The sequence below is a fragment of the Oryzias latipes genome, chromosome 17 (assembly GCF_053564925.1).
Source record: "Oryzias latipes strain Hd-rR chromosome 17, Olatipes_Hd-rR_3.1".
NCBI lineage: Eukaryota > Metazoa > Chordata > Actinopteri > Beloniformes > Adrianichthyidae > Oryzias > Oryzias latipes.
The window spans coordinates 34,795,057-34,812,113 of NC_136253.1; the positions used below are offsets into that span (position 1 = coordinate 34,795,057).

Sequence of the window (17,057 nt, forward strand, 5' to 3'; positions counted from 1 at the left end):
AAAGTACCATGTAAGTACCCAGTAAGTCACATAAAAAGTACCATGTAAATACCCTGAAAGTACCCAGTATTTACACAATAAGTACCATGTAAAAACCACCTAAGTACACTGTAAGTACTGCACTGTAAAAGAAAGCAGTACCGAGTTTTTCTCCAGATACTCTCCTGACACAGCCCTGCATGTTATCCGGGCTGGGGACCGGATCAAACCCTGGTTCCCATGTGCCAGTTCAGTTCAGCCAACTGAGCCATAAGGCCCCAACAGGCTACTTCATTCATGCTTTCCACTATTTGAACTTATTAATAGATGACATATTGTCTTTTATGTTGATTCTCTGGTAAAAAACAAAAAAACAAACAAAACAAAAGCTGCATCTAAAGTTGAGTTTACTTCAGAAACCAGTTACGTTTTTCTTGCCATGCAAGGACGAGACCTGTGGCTGCGACATTCCTTCCTCTGCTGGATGATGGGGTATTTTACTCCCACATGCCTCAGTCAAGTCAGCATCAGGCAGTCTCTACAAAGGACAATTCAACCACTACATCTAAGAACGTTATCTCAGCTTGATGTTGTTCTGAAAGACCTGAAGATGAAACCATCAGATCCTTTTGTTTTTAATCGTTTTTACTGTTTTAATTATATAAAGTGATTTATCTTATTATCTGACTCTTGACCACAAATCCCTTGAAAAAGAGATCTGCAGATCTCAAAGGGATTTCCTGGTTAAATATTGCCACCCACTCACCCATCCACCCACTCACCCATCCACCCACTCACCCATCCACCCACTCACCCATCCATCCATCCATCCATCCGTCTGTTGCTCTGTACTTGCGTGCATTTTTTTTCTTTTTCGTCTCTGATGTTGTTGTTTTCAACAAATAAATCTCAAACTGCGGATTTGTGTTTTTTTTAGTAAAGTACAGCGTGTGTCAATGTGAGAGAGACAGGTGGACATTGTCTTTGGTGTGGTTGAGCTTCAGGTTCGCCGAGCGCAGTCAGACTTGGCCGGCTGGTGCTGTGGGTTTGTTGGTTCTGGTGGACCATGAAGCTTGAAGGTGCAGAGACGGGACAGAGTTCCACACAAACTGCTCTTCATTCCCGGCTGTCTGCTGCTGATTTTCCTTCAGGCCACCCAGCAGGCCTCACCGCGGAAATCCAGCCTGGCAGATGGTTGATGGAGGCAGGTTTAGTGCTGGACTGGGCACCAGCGCAGCGGTTGGAGGCTCATGGGAAAGTGAGACAAAGCTGTGTGATTTTATTCCTCTGGCACCAAACGTATTAGCTTAAAAATTAAGGAGAGTCCTTCGAACACTGCATGTGCCTCAGATGTATTACTTTTTGTGTTTCCCACTCTTACATCTCTGTTTTGTCTTAAGGTCAGTGTCAAAGAGCCACTATGTAGATTTTGGGCATATTGTACGGCTGACAACTGGTCATAGGTTAATATTTGTGGAAAAAGTTAGAAAAGTTGTGGTCTTTACGTGAAATTTTCACAGATGCATCACGAATGAACCATGTTAAAACCAAGGAAGAAGTAAAAATAAACAAAAAAACGTAAGTCATCATAGATCATGACCCGCTTGTGATTATTGTGCTCTTTATATGCAAATTATTAGTAATTCAATTACATAATTTAAACGTTATACGTGCTCCGTGTCCGCAATATAAACATTATGCATTGGTGGTTCGTGCGTGACAAGTCTGTTAGACATACATGGAATGGTCGTAGAAAGACACTAATTTGTGTATGCATCTCACAAAAAAATCACGCACAACTGCGTCAGAGTTTTTATGTAGTTTATACGTGTATTTTGTGCGTAAACTACGTAAAATATGCGTAAGCTCAAATCCGAATTCACGCAAAGCTGAAACCCTCAACGGACATCTGTGCACATCGACAAACACAAGAACCCTGAAGGACGTAAATCACGCATGAAACACGGAAGAGCGAAATGTCCTTCATGACTAATGCGTGAAATGTACATAGTGGCTGTGTGACATGGCGTTTTTTTAAAAATGATTTTTAAAACTGTTTTAATGTATTTGCCCGTGTTTTTCTGCTTCTGTCGGTTTACTTTAATGACCTATGCTGCTAACTTCTTGGCCAGATCATCTTTGAAAAAGAAACCCTGATCTCAATGAACTTTATCTGGTTGTAAAGTTTATTTAAATATTTTCTTAATGTGGAGAAATTATGATGCAGTTTTGGTTCTAGAGTTTCATGTTTTTTTGTTTTTTTTACGGGTAAAGCTGCTGCTTTGACACAATGCTGCACATTTATGGAAAATTCCTGAAAAGAAGGAAGTCATTCACATTTTGTATTTTATCGCTGGTGAAAAACTGAGGTTGAAGGTTTCAACCTGATCCTGACCCCCCGTCTCTCCTCTGATGACCTCATGCATGTTATTGACCCCTTCCAGCCCGACCCTGATTTAGCTTTGGCGACTTTTAGCTGAGCTAATAAGTCTGCTGCGTTTGCATCCAGCCGCCTGCCTGTTGTTGTGACACACACATTAGTGGTGATACAAAAATGGCGAGCAACATCAGAGCCATCCAGCTGTGCAGTTTGGATCCAGGTTCCAGCTCAGCTTTTTCAAACTGCCTTTCTTTAACTCTTCCTGATTAAATTCAACCCAGTTTTATTTATAAAGCCCAATGTCAAAACAACAGTCATCTTAACGGGCTTCACACTGGCAGTTGCATAGTATTCAGAAAAGCATGAGGTCATAGAATTCAATAGGTAAATTCTAAACTGAGCTAACTAAACAGACTAAACTAAACTGGGTATCCCTGCCCTTTGACCCTCCTTATCGGTAAGGAAAAACTCCGGAAAAAAAGAAGAAACCTCAGGGGTGTCCAGGGGAGGGATCCTCCCCCAGGACAGACACAGCACTTTGAATAAACAAAATACCCAGAAAGGCCATTTTACATTTGATTTTTTTCAAATTTGTCCTCCATCATCAGAAAAATGCCACAAGAGCCCGTTAAAAACACCCAAAAACACCATTTTCATGGGAGTGGGTCTTTGATGTCTTTTTTTTTATGCTTCACTGCAAATCTGACAGAGAAACTTTCTGCCATAAATGTGAATCAACAGGCTGGAATGACGCTCAGATGGACCTTCCCTCCATGAGGGGCAGAAGCTGTAGAGTGACGTTCTGTCTGCTACTTTTATAGAAGTACTTACAGATTCTCCTGCTGCTCCTCCATCTGGATTTTTTTAAAAAGCTGCTTTCTTTAATGTCCTTCAAAGGGATGTTTTTTCATTTGTATCAGATAGAGAACAATGTGTTTATGAACCTAAACTGTTTTTGTGGGAATTAAAGGTTTTCAAAGTACTTTTGCATGAGTACACGCGTGTGTTTGAGCTGAGGAGGATTTCATTTTAAGAAGTCATCCCTCATAATGTCAGAGCACATCCATCAAAGCTCAGCAAAACCTGCCGGCCGGCGGGTTGAATCCTTTTCTCAGAAACTAAAATGACTCCATGAGGAGGAGGATGGAGGAGCGAGGAGTTCGTATGTCATCGTCAGACTCATACATGTGGTTTATGGCTTTCATGTTTGTCTAAATGTATGGATGTAAAGATGTCTTACTTAGGGAGAAGCCTTTTACCGTAAACGCTGTTCTTTAGTTTCAGCTTTACGGCCTCAGAGGAGCACAGACTAGTTATTATCGAGTTAAGAGGAGATCTGCTGGTCCTCCAGCCTCAGTGCTTTATTTGATTCTCTGTCTAGACTCATGACATAACATAAGCAGTGGACATAGAAGGACAACATGGGGCTTTATTTTGGGCCATGCATGTGCACGTCAGGGACCGCCAGTTCTCTGCTACGTGAAAACATCCGGCATGCCAGAGCTGCTTCTGAAAATGAATTCCTTCATCGTCCAACGAGCTGCAGATGAATCTGTGAGAAAGGAGAGAAAACACGGGTTGGATTTCCCGCTCAGTGGCCCAGCGCTGCTAATGAGGCACACTTGTTAGATTATTGAAAAGCCTCTCGGGGTCAGAATATATGAGCCATTTGTCCCAGCATGCTCTCTTGTAACCAGGCACAGATGAGATGACACTAACATCTAATCAGCTCCATCTCCACTGGATTCAGAGCTGTTTTTGCTGCGGTTTCTGGTGGCAGCTGACGGCAGAGAATCAAAATCAGGTTTTCCTTCAAACAAAGTCACAAACTTCGGTGACATGTTCATGCATCCACGTGTTTTATTTTTGGACAGTAAATGATTCCAGAAAATACCAATAAAGTGGAAGGCAGTTCAGAGAAACTTATGGATGAAACAGTAATATTTAAAAGAAGTGAAAAAGCTTCAGAGAGACGTGTCCGTCCTCAACGGACACTTAAACCCGTGTTGAGCCTCTGATGCACGGCTTCAGAGGTCAGCGTGTGTCGTCAGCCATGTTTGGCTGCCCTGATCCAAAAGTTATGTTTAATATTCCAGTAAGTTTCTTGTGTTTAATGGATGTGTTGAGGCCCCCCTCTCCTGCAGAGACTCACGGTGTCGTTTTATTCTGAAATTCTGGACTCTGATGGTACTCGTCCTGTAAAACGGCCACCATAGCCTAAATTGAAGGCAGAGTTCTGCTCGGATCGGCTGGATCAAGTGTTGTTTGGGACGCGCCGTAACCAGACCCAGATGTGCCAGAGGACTGGGGGCCACATGAGTGCGCCGTAAACCTGTTCGCCGGGACTCAAAATAAACAGCAGCGCGAGCAATCACGGCTGGCTCAGCATTTCAAGGAGGAGTTTGTCTCCGCGGTAACTTCCCCCCGTTGAATAGCGCTCACTTGTTAGCATTCTTGCTGGTGACGGTTAAGCGTAGTAACCGGAGGGGGGGGGGGGTCCGCCGTGACCCGACTGTGCTGGAGGAGCTCCGCTCCGGTTCACTGTGGAGGGGGCCAGCCGTCTCCGTTCATTAAGTCCGAGCTGAAAACGATGCTTTGGAAGACATTCATGTTTTTCCATATGAGTTATCTCAGCCTTTATTATGGGATGCAGATCTAGAACTGATGTTACACCATTAACTAAATCCCAATGTGTTGCCATTGCAGGTTGCTGCTCTGCAGAGCAATTTCCCACCAGGGACAGTAAAGTAGATCTTTCTCTCTACCGCACATCATTGATGTTTACGTTGAAAGTGTCAAACACGTCTTGTGCTAAAGCCTGAGTTACATGCACCGCTACAGGTGCTGCAGGTTTTTCGGTTGTCCGGGTCCCTGGAGGGGCGTACAGGGGAGCGGCTGCACCTGAACAGGAGCCATCGCCATCGGCAACGACCGTTCAAGCAAGTCTGTGAAAACACATTTCAGGCTTCTGCCTGAAAACTCTGGTGTTCACTTGTGGCTATGTTTCCACGACCATTTTCAGGCTCTACCTGCAACACAGGCGGCCGCTGAACGAGCGTTGAAAGTTATATCCGGTTTTGCCAATCAGGGACTCATCTATATGTGGTGGCATTTAGACGGTGTCCGTTTTTCATTCACGGACGTGCTAACCGTTTGAAAAGTGATCACGGAGGACACGTTAATCATTGTGGTTTGTGGATTCTATGACACCAAGTTGTTATTTGTCAGAATAGAACTACGAGCCAAAAAGCCTGGAGCTGGATTCACCAGTTTTACACTGCTTTGACATTTCACACCAAACTTCTAGTGTTGCTCACTAATGCTCGTTTTGTTAGTGTATCCTGAAGTGTTTGTAAAATAATGGAGGCTGCACGCACTCATGATGTGCAGGTGATACTGTCGTACCGTGCTCTCACGCCACACCCTAGCCGTAAGACGCATAAGGTGCGAGTACCCCTTGTGCTATCTTGTGGGGTCCAGATGACCCCACTCCCAACATTAACGTGCCTTGGAGGCACTTTACCATTGGGAGTTGGGTCATCTAGACCCACTAGACCAGTGTTTTTCAACCTTTTTTGAGCCACGGCACACTTTAACCTTGACAAAAATCCCGCGGCACACCAGCATCCCAAAGAAAAAAAAAAAAGCAGAAACTCATAGTCTGTTTTGATCTACAGCCCCCCCCGGCAATCTGACGTGCATTTTTGTGATAATTGTGGCAGAAAAAGCAGGAAGTTGCAGATGTTTTTCTAAAAGATGTAATAAAAGTTAAGTTACATACAAACTGTATGTTCGTTGTGTTTTCAAGACGCTGTCCCTTTAAGCCAATGCATCATGGGAGATGTAGTGTGAAAACTGCGAGAAAACGGCAGAAAGACTCGCGTCTCTGAGCTTCATGGTTTTGTTCACTTGTTCCACGGTCTGATACCGGATTCTGTGGAAAGTTACACCGCTAAAGACGAGCTTTAGCTGGTGTTTTTGTCGGAACTGACTGAGTTATGAGCTAAATTGGAACAAGGAAGTGGAGACTTTAACCACTTCTGATTGGTCAGACTGATGACATGTGATTAAGCCTTCAAGAATGATTGGTGGTGTCGTGGAGACAGTAAAAGCTGCGGGACTTTTCCTTACACAGTTATAGCTGCAGCTATTTCGCGTTACCGTCATTCTTATCAAAATGTCTTTAATAGAATCAAATAAACACAACGAAAAAATATTTTATGATCGTTTATATTCCTAACTCCTCAGTGTTTTATCAGGACCTGTTTGGATGAACAAAGAGCTGATTTCCTGGAGATGGTTAATGTTTTTAGATCAGTTAATGAGGGCAATTTTCCACGGCACACTTGACCATCTCCCACGGCACACTAGTGTGCCGCGGCACACTGGTTGAAAAACACTGCACTATACAGTGCTCTGAACCTTTTTTCTTCAATGATTTGTGATCTTCACTGGTGTCCATGGATTACATGAAATTTTCCACCTTTATCCACCTTTGTCATGGTAGGGAGAGCACGTCAATGTAAGTGTGTGGTCATCTGGACCCCACAAGATAGCACAAGGCGTAATGACTGCGCACGAATGCCGCACACACGGGGTGTGCACTCAATATGTAAGTGTAATTTCCTCATTTCTGACAGGATTCGGGGGTGTTAAAAAAAGAAAAATCTGTACGACACGCTTGCGTCTCACCCACTTCCTACCGCCCAGCATGCCCTTAGAAAAAAAGTACACGAACTTTCTTTGATATTTTGTGCGGTCTACCTGGTTCAGGTTTGACCATTTTTCACCCGCAGACACCCATGAGGATTGATACCAAAACTTAAAATTGAGAAGGATTTTATTTTTTGTTATTATTGTATTACACCAGGTTTAGTATAAGCCAACTGAAAGGTTTTTCTTAATTGTTTCTTGCTTTTTAGCAAATTATAAAAAGGATTTTTCTGAACTTTTGTTATGGTTTGTATTACACAAATTACATTTTGAACTGAAACAAAACCCTAAAAAAAATCCAGCTTTAACGGAGGTGAATGGTTGGATTGCTCCTCTTTAACTGATGGTTTTCCGTTTCATTTTTGCCCCATAAATTCCAGGCTCTGTGTGTGTGACGTTGTTGTTCTTTACCTACACTTCAGAACAACTTTAGCATCCCCTGCAGGAAATGGTTTTGTAACAGTAAACAGGCGATCTCCTGGGAATGCAGCAAACAGCCGTTGGCTTCTGTCAGGCGCCGAGCGGCAGAGGCTGGAGGGACGTCAGCACTCGGTGGGGTTTGAACGTTCCTGTGGGCCTGTGGAGCTCCCGGTGACGGTGTCTGCAGAACATCTTCGGCGCTGACGGAACTGTCAGACAAATATCCACTTCCTGTTGGAGCCTCCTTTGAAGTCAGCTGACTGTAGAGAGGAGATGCTCTTTCCAGCTCCGCTCCTCCTCTGGCCATCTCCGTCTCATCCCCCTGTCTTCCAGTTCTTCCACACATCCTTGTGTGGAAGAACTGGAAAGGCTTTTGTCTAGAGATCAAAAGTCTTCATCCCCAAACATGTTTGTGGACTAAAGTGCGTGTTTTTGTGTCCCTACTTGTGTTGGTTTGCTGAAACGCTTTTCAAAGTAGTTCCAGCTAGACACTTGCTATGGAAATTACACAACCACAATTAGATGTAATCATCCTTTTTTTTTTACATGTGTAAATGGGTCCCACATGGCACTTTTACCACTTTAAAGCCTCGGCACAACCTTTTGAAAGGCTGGATGTCAGTTCTGGCTCCTTAAAAGTCCCCCAGAATCCATGTGTGGAGCAGGAAAGCCGTCGGGACAGAAGGACTGGAGGTTCATGACAGAACATGACATGCTGTGAAAACCACGGCTCTTCTCACAGAGGCACTTCACTCCTCCACACAGGCCCTCTTTGTGTTGCCATGGAAATTTCCACTGCTGGCCGGCCGGGAATGAGGGCGAATCTGCAGCCAAGTCTAATGTCAGGTTCATGCGGGGGGGGGCTTTTTCCTTTGAGTCAGAGTTCAAATGAAATACATCTGTTTTACAGACATAAGCAGACTCCAGCTTTCATTTTCCTTTTCTCTCCTTCATCCTTTAATATTTTTTCTAACATTAAGAACAAAATGAGTCAGTTACTGTGAACTAATAGCATGTTAGCTAAATGGAAATGTACATTGTCTGTTTGAAAACTAAAGTGAACTCAGTTTATTTCTGTCCTCTCAGATTAAGGTAATAAATTGCATTATTGGATAAATCCTGTAAAGAGACTTTTCTCCTAAAACCACAGATGAAGTTTCCTGCGTCACAATCAGTTCGATCATCTTCTGATCTTTTTTCAAATTGTTCCCAGTGGTCTTTAGTTATGCTTGTGCCGTTTTCAACCAAAATCTAACACATTTTCTGCAGAGCGTGCAGGGGTTCATTAGAAATTCACCTCTGACAGTTGGCACGGAGTGAGCCCGCCCCCCCTTTCCCTTCTCTTTTTTTCGTCTGCCCCTGATTCACGACGATTTGAAGAAGGAAATGCTCAAAATGCAGGGTTGAGCTCAATTTTTTTAAATAAAAGTCCTCCATCATCAGAAAAATGCCACAAAAACACGTTAAAAACGTCATTTTCATCAGAGAGGCTCTTTAATCAGACTTTCCTCCCAAACCCACAGATGTTATTTTAACGTTAGTTTTGATGTATTTCAAGGATGAATTAGAGGAGTTAGAAATATGAATGCATGAGGTCAGTAAACATTCGTTATGACTCCAGCGTCTGGAGTTTGCTTCTCGGGAAACAAACGGCTGGCGTTCAGGCCGCCGTACTGCGTCGGGCCTCGTGTTCTCACTCAGCGTACACCTTGGCGTGTTTACGTGCTGCAGTGGTTTCTGCTGCCAGCCTCTGTAGAAGACGTCTGACCTGCTGACAGCAGGTTTCTCTCCGGAAGCTTCCTCTTTGGTTGTGATCCTATAAACTGAACCGATGCCTCATTAGTCTCAGATATTAGGACCGTAACCTTCATGAACATCCTGTGCAGCTTCTTTAAGCCAAACCTTTGTGTTTTTGGTTCTGTTGCTCTACAACCTTCATTGATCTGCTGGCCCTCCACCGACCGTCACTATGTGTTTTAAAGAGAGTCACTGATTTTGGTTGGAAACAGAAGACATAGAAACCAGTTCACCTCAGATGTTTTTTCTGAACATTTTTCTCCTTTTCTCACATTTTCATGAAGTGCTTGAAGTCACACATTTGTGGCCAGAAAGGGGTCAAAGATGGAGTCCGCCTCTGACCCATCATTTTGTTGCGTCGTAGTCCAGCTTCGCTGAGTTCAGATGAAGCAGCAGGACAGCTGCTTGTTTCTGTGGGGGTCGGGGGGTGGTGGGGGTCCCTCACTTTTCTAAAACGAGGCTTTTGGAACGTACAGGAACATCCACATGAACGCACAGACGGCCCCCCGTGAGGCGGTCAGGTGTGTTGTTTGCACAGATGTGTGGGGGTCCAAAGCTGAGAGGCCTAACAATGTACCCCCACCCCCATCTGGATGTCCATGCCCGTCCCTCATGGGGAAGGACAAGCTCCGGGACGAACCTCTGAGGGAGGACGTCATGAATTCATGTTAATTTTATTTCTATAGCACCTTTCATGTTAAAAAAAAACAGTTCAAGGGGCTGTACATAAAAACAAACACAAGTCAAAGAGCAATGACTAAAGAAGAGAGAACCCAGAAGGCGCCGTCTGCCCCGTCCTCCTGTTGCAGAGGTGTCAGCATAGACACAAATACCCCAGCTAAGGGTGAGAAAACACTCATAAACAGTCTAACTGGGCTAAAAGACATGAAACAAATGTGTTCAAATATCGTAAAATATAAGAGTAAAACAAATGAAAATTCTAGACTTAACAAATTAACATTTTAGATTAAACAAATAAAACGATAAAATGTTGTGATAAAACATCATAAAACATAAGAGCAAAAAATGAAACAAAAAATTCTAGCTTAGAAAAGATATGATATGAAATCTGATAAAAAGCTGAGTTAAACAGGTGTGTCTTTAATTCCTTTTTAAAAACCTCGACAGTAGATGAAGCCATGACACAAAATGTGTTATTGTTCAAAGAGTAGTTTTTTTATCCTGAGCTGTGTAGTTATTCTTAGAACACTTTTATTTTATACACAATTACGGGCTTATTTAAAAAAGGACTTTATGAAAAGGTTTTTTCTCAGTGAGGTTAAACAGTAAAACGGCTTTGCCCCTTTACGCAACACATTACTAACATAAAGTATTGCGTAACGGGGCAAAGATGCCTCCGAATCAGCTGATTCACGCTGATGGCGAAAACGGCTGAAGATGCGTTCGCTGACGCTCAAGCTCAGTGGGACATCCAACCACGACTGCAGACCTGACAGAAGACCTGCTGCTTTGGTTTCTGGTTTTTAACTTGAAGTTTTCAACTTTTTTCACAATATTCTAATTGTTTGAGATGAAATGAGGCAAATATACTCAATAGGTTCTGCAGATGTAACAGCCCTGATGGACTTTCTAACAGTTCCAAAAAAACAACAAGTTGTTGCTAATGATTCATGGGAAGAACCAATATTGACCCAAACTGCCGTTACTGCAGACCAGATGCTGTGGGGGCTACGATGTTCTCTGTTCTGAGAGCTTCTGGCTTCTTCTTCAGTCTAAACATTGTGTTTGTTTTGTGTTTTTTTGTACTTGGCTGACATGTGTACAGAGTGATCCAGGTCAGACAGGCTGGACTAAGCTTTAATATGAGAAGAAAGCAGAAAGTTTGTGTTTTTTCCCTCTTGGTTGAAAATGTTTGACTCGTTTTGGGTCATAAATGTATTGTTTTACATCCAAACTTTGGGCCAACTTGCCCCCCCGTGGACAGTTTGTGACACGGATCCTGGTTTGTTTCAGGAATCCAGGAGGGATCGGAGTGTACCAAGTGCAAGAATGACTGGGTTTTAAGGGCGGCCATTGCACTCCTGTACGTGTTGTGCGCCCTGCTCACTATAGCGGTGGCTGTCCTCGGATACAAAGGTGAGTTCAAAACAACCAAACAGCACCTGGATGTCTTTGAACTGACAGGGATTTGAATTTGAGCCATCCCGTTGGGGGGGGGGGGGGGGGGGGGGGGGGGGGGGGGGGGGGTTAGTGAGCTGCAGACACCCTTAGTGCTGAGTGTCAGTCAGGGAGGTCTGTGTGACTCAACCCTGGATTTGGACCCACAACCTTCCAGTGTCGACAGGAGTCGACAGGTTGGATTTGCAAATATTTTAACTGCTTTTTTAAGGAAAAATGAAACCTCACCACCAAATAAACATTTGGGATAACACTTAAGGATTCTGGATTTTAGTGTTTACAGGATCAGCCAGTGCTCACATTGGAAGACTTTTCAATTAATTGTACTTTATTTTACCACAAAGTTTCTGTTTAACCCTTAAAAAATGTGTTCTTCATCATGGAACATGCTGCTGACTTAACCCAAACTAAATGTCATGTTGAGATTAATGGCATTTTTTCCATTCATTTTGTTATCCTTCTTCCTCCTGACTAACTGATATCGTTTGGGAAAAATACTGTTTTTGACGAGAAACTCCTTGTGCAAGCTGTTCAGTCAGTGCTCTCCTGCTTTCAACTGTTCCATTGAATAGAGACAAAGAGGAATTTCTGTTATCTCCGGCTCTGCTGGAACGTATCGCCCCAGGAATTGGACAATTCGGCTCATTTGTGGTTCAACTTAATCCTTCAAAACCCTTTTAGCTGTTTCTTAGCCCAATCATGAGGAAACTTTCCTGCCCAGGTGTCAGAGAACTGAAATACCCAGAATGATGAACCGGACTGAAAAATGTACCAGTTTTTGTGCATATCTTTAAAAACACCTTCAAGGTTATCTTGGTTTCCAGTTTTGGTGTGTTTTTGCCGTTGCAGTTCTGCAGCTTCAGCTCTAATGTTTACCAGATGACTGTGAGGAGAGTAACCCCACTTTACTGCCAGGAGAAGATTTTATGGCTTGGTAGCAATTTGTTTTCTCGTGAACCACAGTTTGACTCGCAAACAACTGCAAACGTCTAAAATAGCTTGAAACCACTGATTTCTGCTCCTTTGTGTGTTTGGCCCTCAAACGACCGGATCCGTTTGGATTTTTCCTGCAGAAGCGTCGATGTGTGGAATATGACAGGGATCGTGAAGGAGGATGCTGGGGATATTGGAAAGTCTTTTTGAATAAAGCGCTCGTGTTTTCCAGAGAACGGAAAGTGAGAAGACTCCAGCTGCAGAGGCACTCAGCAGTTGGTCAACAGCCTTGCCTTATTTGCCTTGTTTGTGTGCTATTTTTGTGTGTTTCTGTCTCTCCTGGAATGATAACACGGAGAGCTTGGTTGGGTTTTCAGATGGCCTCCTACTGACAGAAAAACAAACCTCAGAGGAGAGGACTTGTAGTCACAGATGTGAGCGCAGATGCAGGGAAGCTGGAGTTGGAGTGTGATTTGCCGGAGTTTGAGGTTTTTATTTGGTGAAACTTCAGATGTGAAATGTGTAAACCACGATGTAATACTTGGATTTTGTTTTATATCAGACGTTTGTGTTGCTGTCTGGCTCTACTGCAGCACCCCCTACTGGTCCTTGCTGGAAATGAGAAATGCCGGATACTTCCATCCCTTTTTCTGAACCCGCTGGGTCCGTTTTGGGGTCACGGGGCTGTCAGAGCCTAACCCGGGTACTATTGGACAAATGGGGGGTACACCCTGTCACACACACATCCACACCAAGTGACAACCTTAGATACAGCCATGAACCTAAGCCTGTTTGTGGATTGTGGGAGGAATCCTGAGTTACAGAAGAAAACTCGCGCATGCATGAGGAAAAAACTCCTCACAGATATGTCAGAGTTGGGATTCGGACCGGGGAGGCAAGAACGCTGACCCCTGCACCGCCATGCACGCCATGCAGCCCTGGCCGGAAGTGCTTCACAGTTCCACTCAAACACACTGATGGCTGCTCTGCTTCCTGACATGGCGCCAGTCTATAACCACTAGGAGTAATGCGGCCCTCAGTGTCTTGCCCAAGAACACTTCAACACATGAGCGGCCAAGGCGGGAACCAAACCTGCGATCAGATGTCGATGCTCTGCTTCTGCACCACGCCCGAAAAACAGAAAACGGAAAAAAAACAAAAACGATTGATTTGACATGTAACCACTGTCCTTTTTTTTTATTTTGTGTGTTTTTCTACGTTTTTGCCCTAGTGGTCCAGAAGATGGAGAATGTCTCAGAAGGGATGCAAAATTATGGAGGCAAGATCGATGCTGTGGAGACAGATTTAAAGAAACTAGGTAATAATACTGTTTACATAAGGCAGGACCACAAATACCTTTTTAAAGACCCACTCCCATCTTCTTTCAATTATTTTCAAAGCATTCCAAGTGTTTTTTTGGCTATGATGAGGCCGTTTTTAGCCAAAATCCAAAACTTGTGTTGTTTTCTTGGAGCAGGGAGCCTGTGGCCCCGCCCAGCATATTTTCTACATCACAATTACCATCGTTTTCACATTTTTCGTCTGCTCCTGATTCACAGCGGTTTGAATAAAGAAATTCTCAGAAATGCAGTTTTAAGCTTAATATTTTTTATATTTGTCCTCCATCATCAGAAAAATGCCACAAGAAGATGTTAAAAACACCGTTTTCATCAGAGTTGGTCCTTAAATAAATAATGCTGCATTTATTTGATTTTCTTTTTGTTTTTGTTGGTGTTTCAGATGATCAGACGGGAGAGAAATCAGTAAATACCACCAATAACATTAAAACCTTCAAATTAAATCTGGACGCATTACAAAGCCAACTGCAGAACATTTCTATCAGAGCGACCAGCAACAGTCACATGTTGAAAGAACTTTTAGTAGCAGGAGACAAAACACAGGACGGCCATGTCTCCCTACAGAGTTTCCTGGAGGGCAACACGGCGTCGCTGCGAGGGATCAATCAGACGTTGGCCTCCTACAGTGAAACGATCAATGACCTCCAAACAGACACCGCATCGCTCCAGTCTGAGATGCAGGGTCAGGTGAAAATCCAGGGTCAAACCCAGGTCAGCATCAGCGCGCTGAATATCTCCGGGGCGCTCCAGTGGAACCTCCTGAGCACTCTGCAGAAGACCGTCGAAGATACGGGACAAGCAGTCGAGAAGCTGAAGAATAAATATCAGACCCTGCAGCAGCTCGCCTCAAGCACACAGAACAAAGCGGTGTGGCTCCAGGAAAAAGTCCAATACCTTCAGGTCTTGGCGGTCAACAACTCCGCCTTGTCCAGATCCAACGGAGAAACTCTGGATGACTTAGAAGCTCAGCTGACCGCTCTGACAGGCCGAATCCAAAATACCTCAACTCTGTCTGAGGGGCGTGACCAGAGCTTACGAGAGCTGATGGACCACCAGAGAGACCATTACAATGCCACCTCCATGAAGTTTGATCAAATAGAAGCGCGGCTGGACAGACATGAGAGTGAAATGAAAGACATAACGGCAAATGTCACCTTTTCCGGGAACATCCTCGGGACCATCGTGTCTAACCTGAATGACCTGAGGTCTTGTGCTGAAACCGTAATCAAACATACGGACCTGTTGGAGGCGCTCAACGGCAGCCTGGAAGAGGCGAAGGCCGACAGTTTGGGGCTGCGAGCACAGCAGGACGAGCTGGTGACCAGACTGGACAAAGAGGTCAGCAACCTCTCCATGGTGATGGAGGAGATGAAGCTGGTGGACAGCAGGCACTCCCAGCTCATCACCAACTTTACCATCCTGCGCGGTAAGGGCCGTGGAAACGGTTTGGAGTGGAGTAACACAACCCACTGTTACATAATGCTGCTTTTATGGTTCAGGTCCACCAGGTCCAAAAGGCCCAAAGGGGGAAAGAGGTCTCCAGGGTCTGATGGGCCATCTTGGACCGAAAGGTGAGAAAGGAGACCAAGGGGTGCCAGGAATGCTGGGACCCAAAGGAGACAAGGGTCCTATTGGACCACCAGGGTCACCGGGTCCAAAGGGTTTGCAAGGGATTCCAGGGTTTCCGGGAAGTAAAGGAACAAGGGGTCCTGGAGGTCGACCTGGAAGCCCCGGTGACAAAGGTGATAATGGGGCTCCTGGTCTTCCTGGGAGAGATGGACCGCCAGGATTGCCGGGACAACAGGGCCCCCCCGGGCCTTCAGGGTTACCAGGACCGGCAGGTTTACAGGGGCCTAGAGGACCTGTTGGACCCATTGGCCCACCTGGTCCTCCGGGCCTCCCGGGGCTGCCCGCTCCGATATCTCCTGTATTTTTTCAACCTCAGGGGCCACCTCACGTCAGCAAACCCACAGAACCAGCTCCAGTACCTACAGAGATAGCACAAAGCTCAGTCCCTCAGCAGACTCAGGTCCCACCTCTGCACACCCCAAACCCAAACCCAGGTGAGCTGAGGGCTTCAATTCTAAGCATCATCTGGAGTTCACTCACAAACTGTGCATAACTGAAGTGGAAGTTCTGATATTTCATCTCCAGGATGTCCAACTGGCTTCAGGAGGTTTAGGGACAGCTGCTACTTCTTCTCCTCTGGTTCTCAGAGACTCAACTTTGATCAGGCCAAACTCTTCTGCACCAACATTTCCTCTCATATGATCATTATCAACGATGAGGAGGAACAGGTGAATACTAACACAAAGCAATCATTCATTTACAAACAACTTTGTTAATAGTTTTTTTTACGTAGCAATACGTGAAAACTTCTATCGCAAAGAAAGGCTACTTCTGGTTGGGGCTCACAGATAGAGAAGAGGAAAATGTCTGGAAGTGGGTGGATGGAACTCAACCAGATTTCAAGTGAGTAATGAACCAAAACAAGTCTTTGATTAATGTCTGGCTCTGGGGGGGGGCAAACCTTTGGATTTGTGGGTTCTAAGATTTTACAGAAGGGCCGGACCAGGAGCAGATCTATGGAGTGTTTTGGCAGTCCGCTTCATAAGAAAAATAAAATAAAAAATGTGGAAAAACTTAAATTAAAGTACATTTTATTTGCAGTTTGTGTAGTTTTTATTTCAAAACTGTGACTTTTGTTGTCATTTTAGTGCCAAATAGATAACTTCATTATCTGCATTTTCTACTATATTTGACATGATGACACTCAGAGGAAAGTGATGGTAATATCTATGATATTACTTCATCCAAAACTTGAAAGTAACGAGTTTAGAACAGTAGCAGCATCTGGTCATGCTGTATTTAAGCGGATGCACGCTCATATAGAGAATATCTTTGCACCTGCACACCACTTATGTGCACAGAAATGGCATTTAACTCGTTAATGCTTTTTTCACTTTACGTCAAAGAATCTTGAATCGTAATTGTGATTATGGAAGGGTTGATGATCCTCAGGTAAAAAGGGAAACTTGGGAGAAATGCTGCGTTCAGGTAGTGCTGGAATGATCAGAAAAATGACTGTCCAACTCGGAAAAAACACACATGAACGTTGGAAAATAACAAATGTGTCAACAACACAAGAATGCAGAACACCTCTCTGCACCCAAACATTGGTCAATGTGTTTATAGTGCGTCATCTATGGAGAGACACCAGCGATACAGGGAAATAAAACAGGAACTAGGATTATCAGTGTAATTTTTTCAAGTTTTGCAGGCTTAAAGGGCTGCATGTGGCATCCGGGCTGTAGTTTGCTCACCCCTGGCTTTATGTT

General features: G+C 44.3%; 1 protein-coding gene across 1 annotated transcript in view; it reads left to right on the plus strand.

The window, feature by feature from the left end:
• Positions 1–17,057, plus strand: part of colec12 (collectin sub-family member 12) — a 29,033-nt gene that overhangs the window by 10,388 nt on the left and 1,588 nt on the right. Inside the window, exons 3-8 of the mRNA XM_023965215.2 lie at positions 11,264–11,386; positions 13,593–13,679; positions 14,102–15,145; positions 15,219–15,782; positions 15,874–16,016; positions 16,082–16,191. Coding sequence (XP_023820983.1) covers positions 11,264–11,386; positions 13,593–13,679; positions 14,102–15,145; positions 15,219–15,782; positions 15,874–16,016; positions 16,082–16,191 — 2,071 coding nt within the window. The remainder of the gene's footprint in view (positions 1–11,263; positions 11,387–13,592; positions 13,680–14,101; positions 15,146–15,218; positions 15,783–15,873; positions 16,017–16,081; positions 16,192–17,057) is intronic.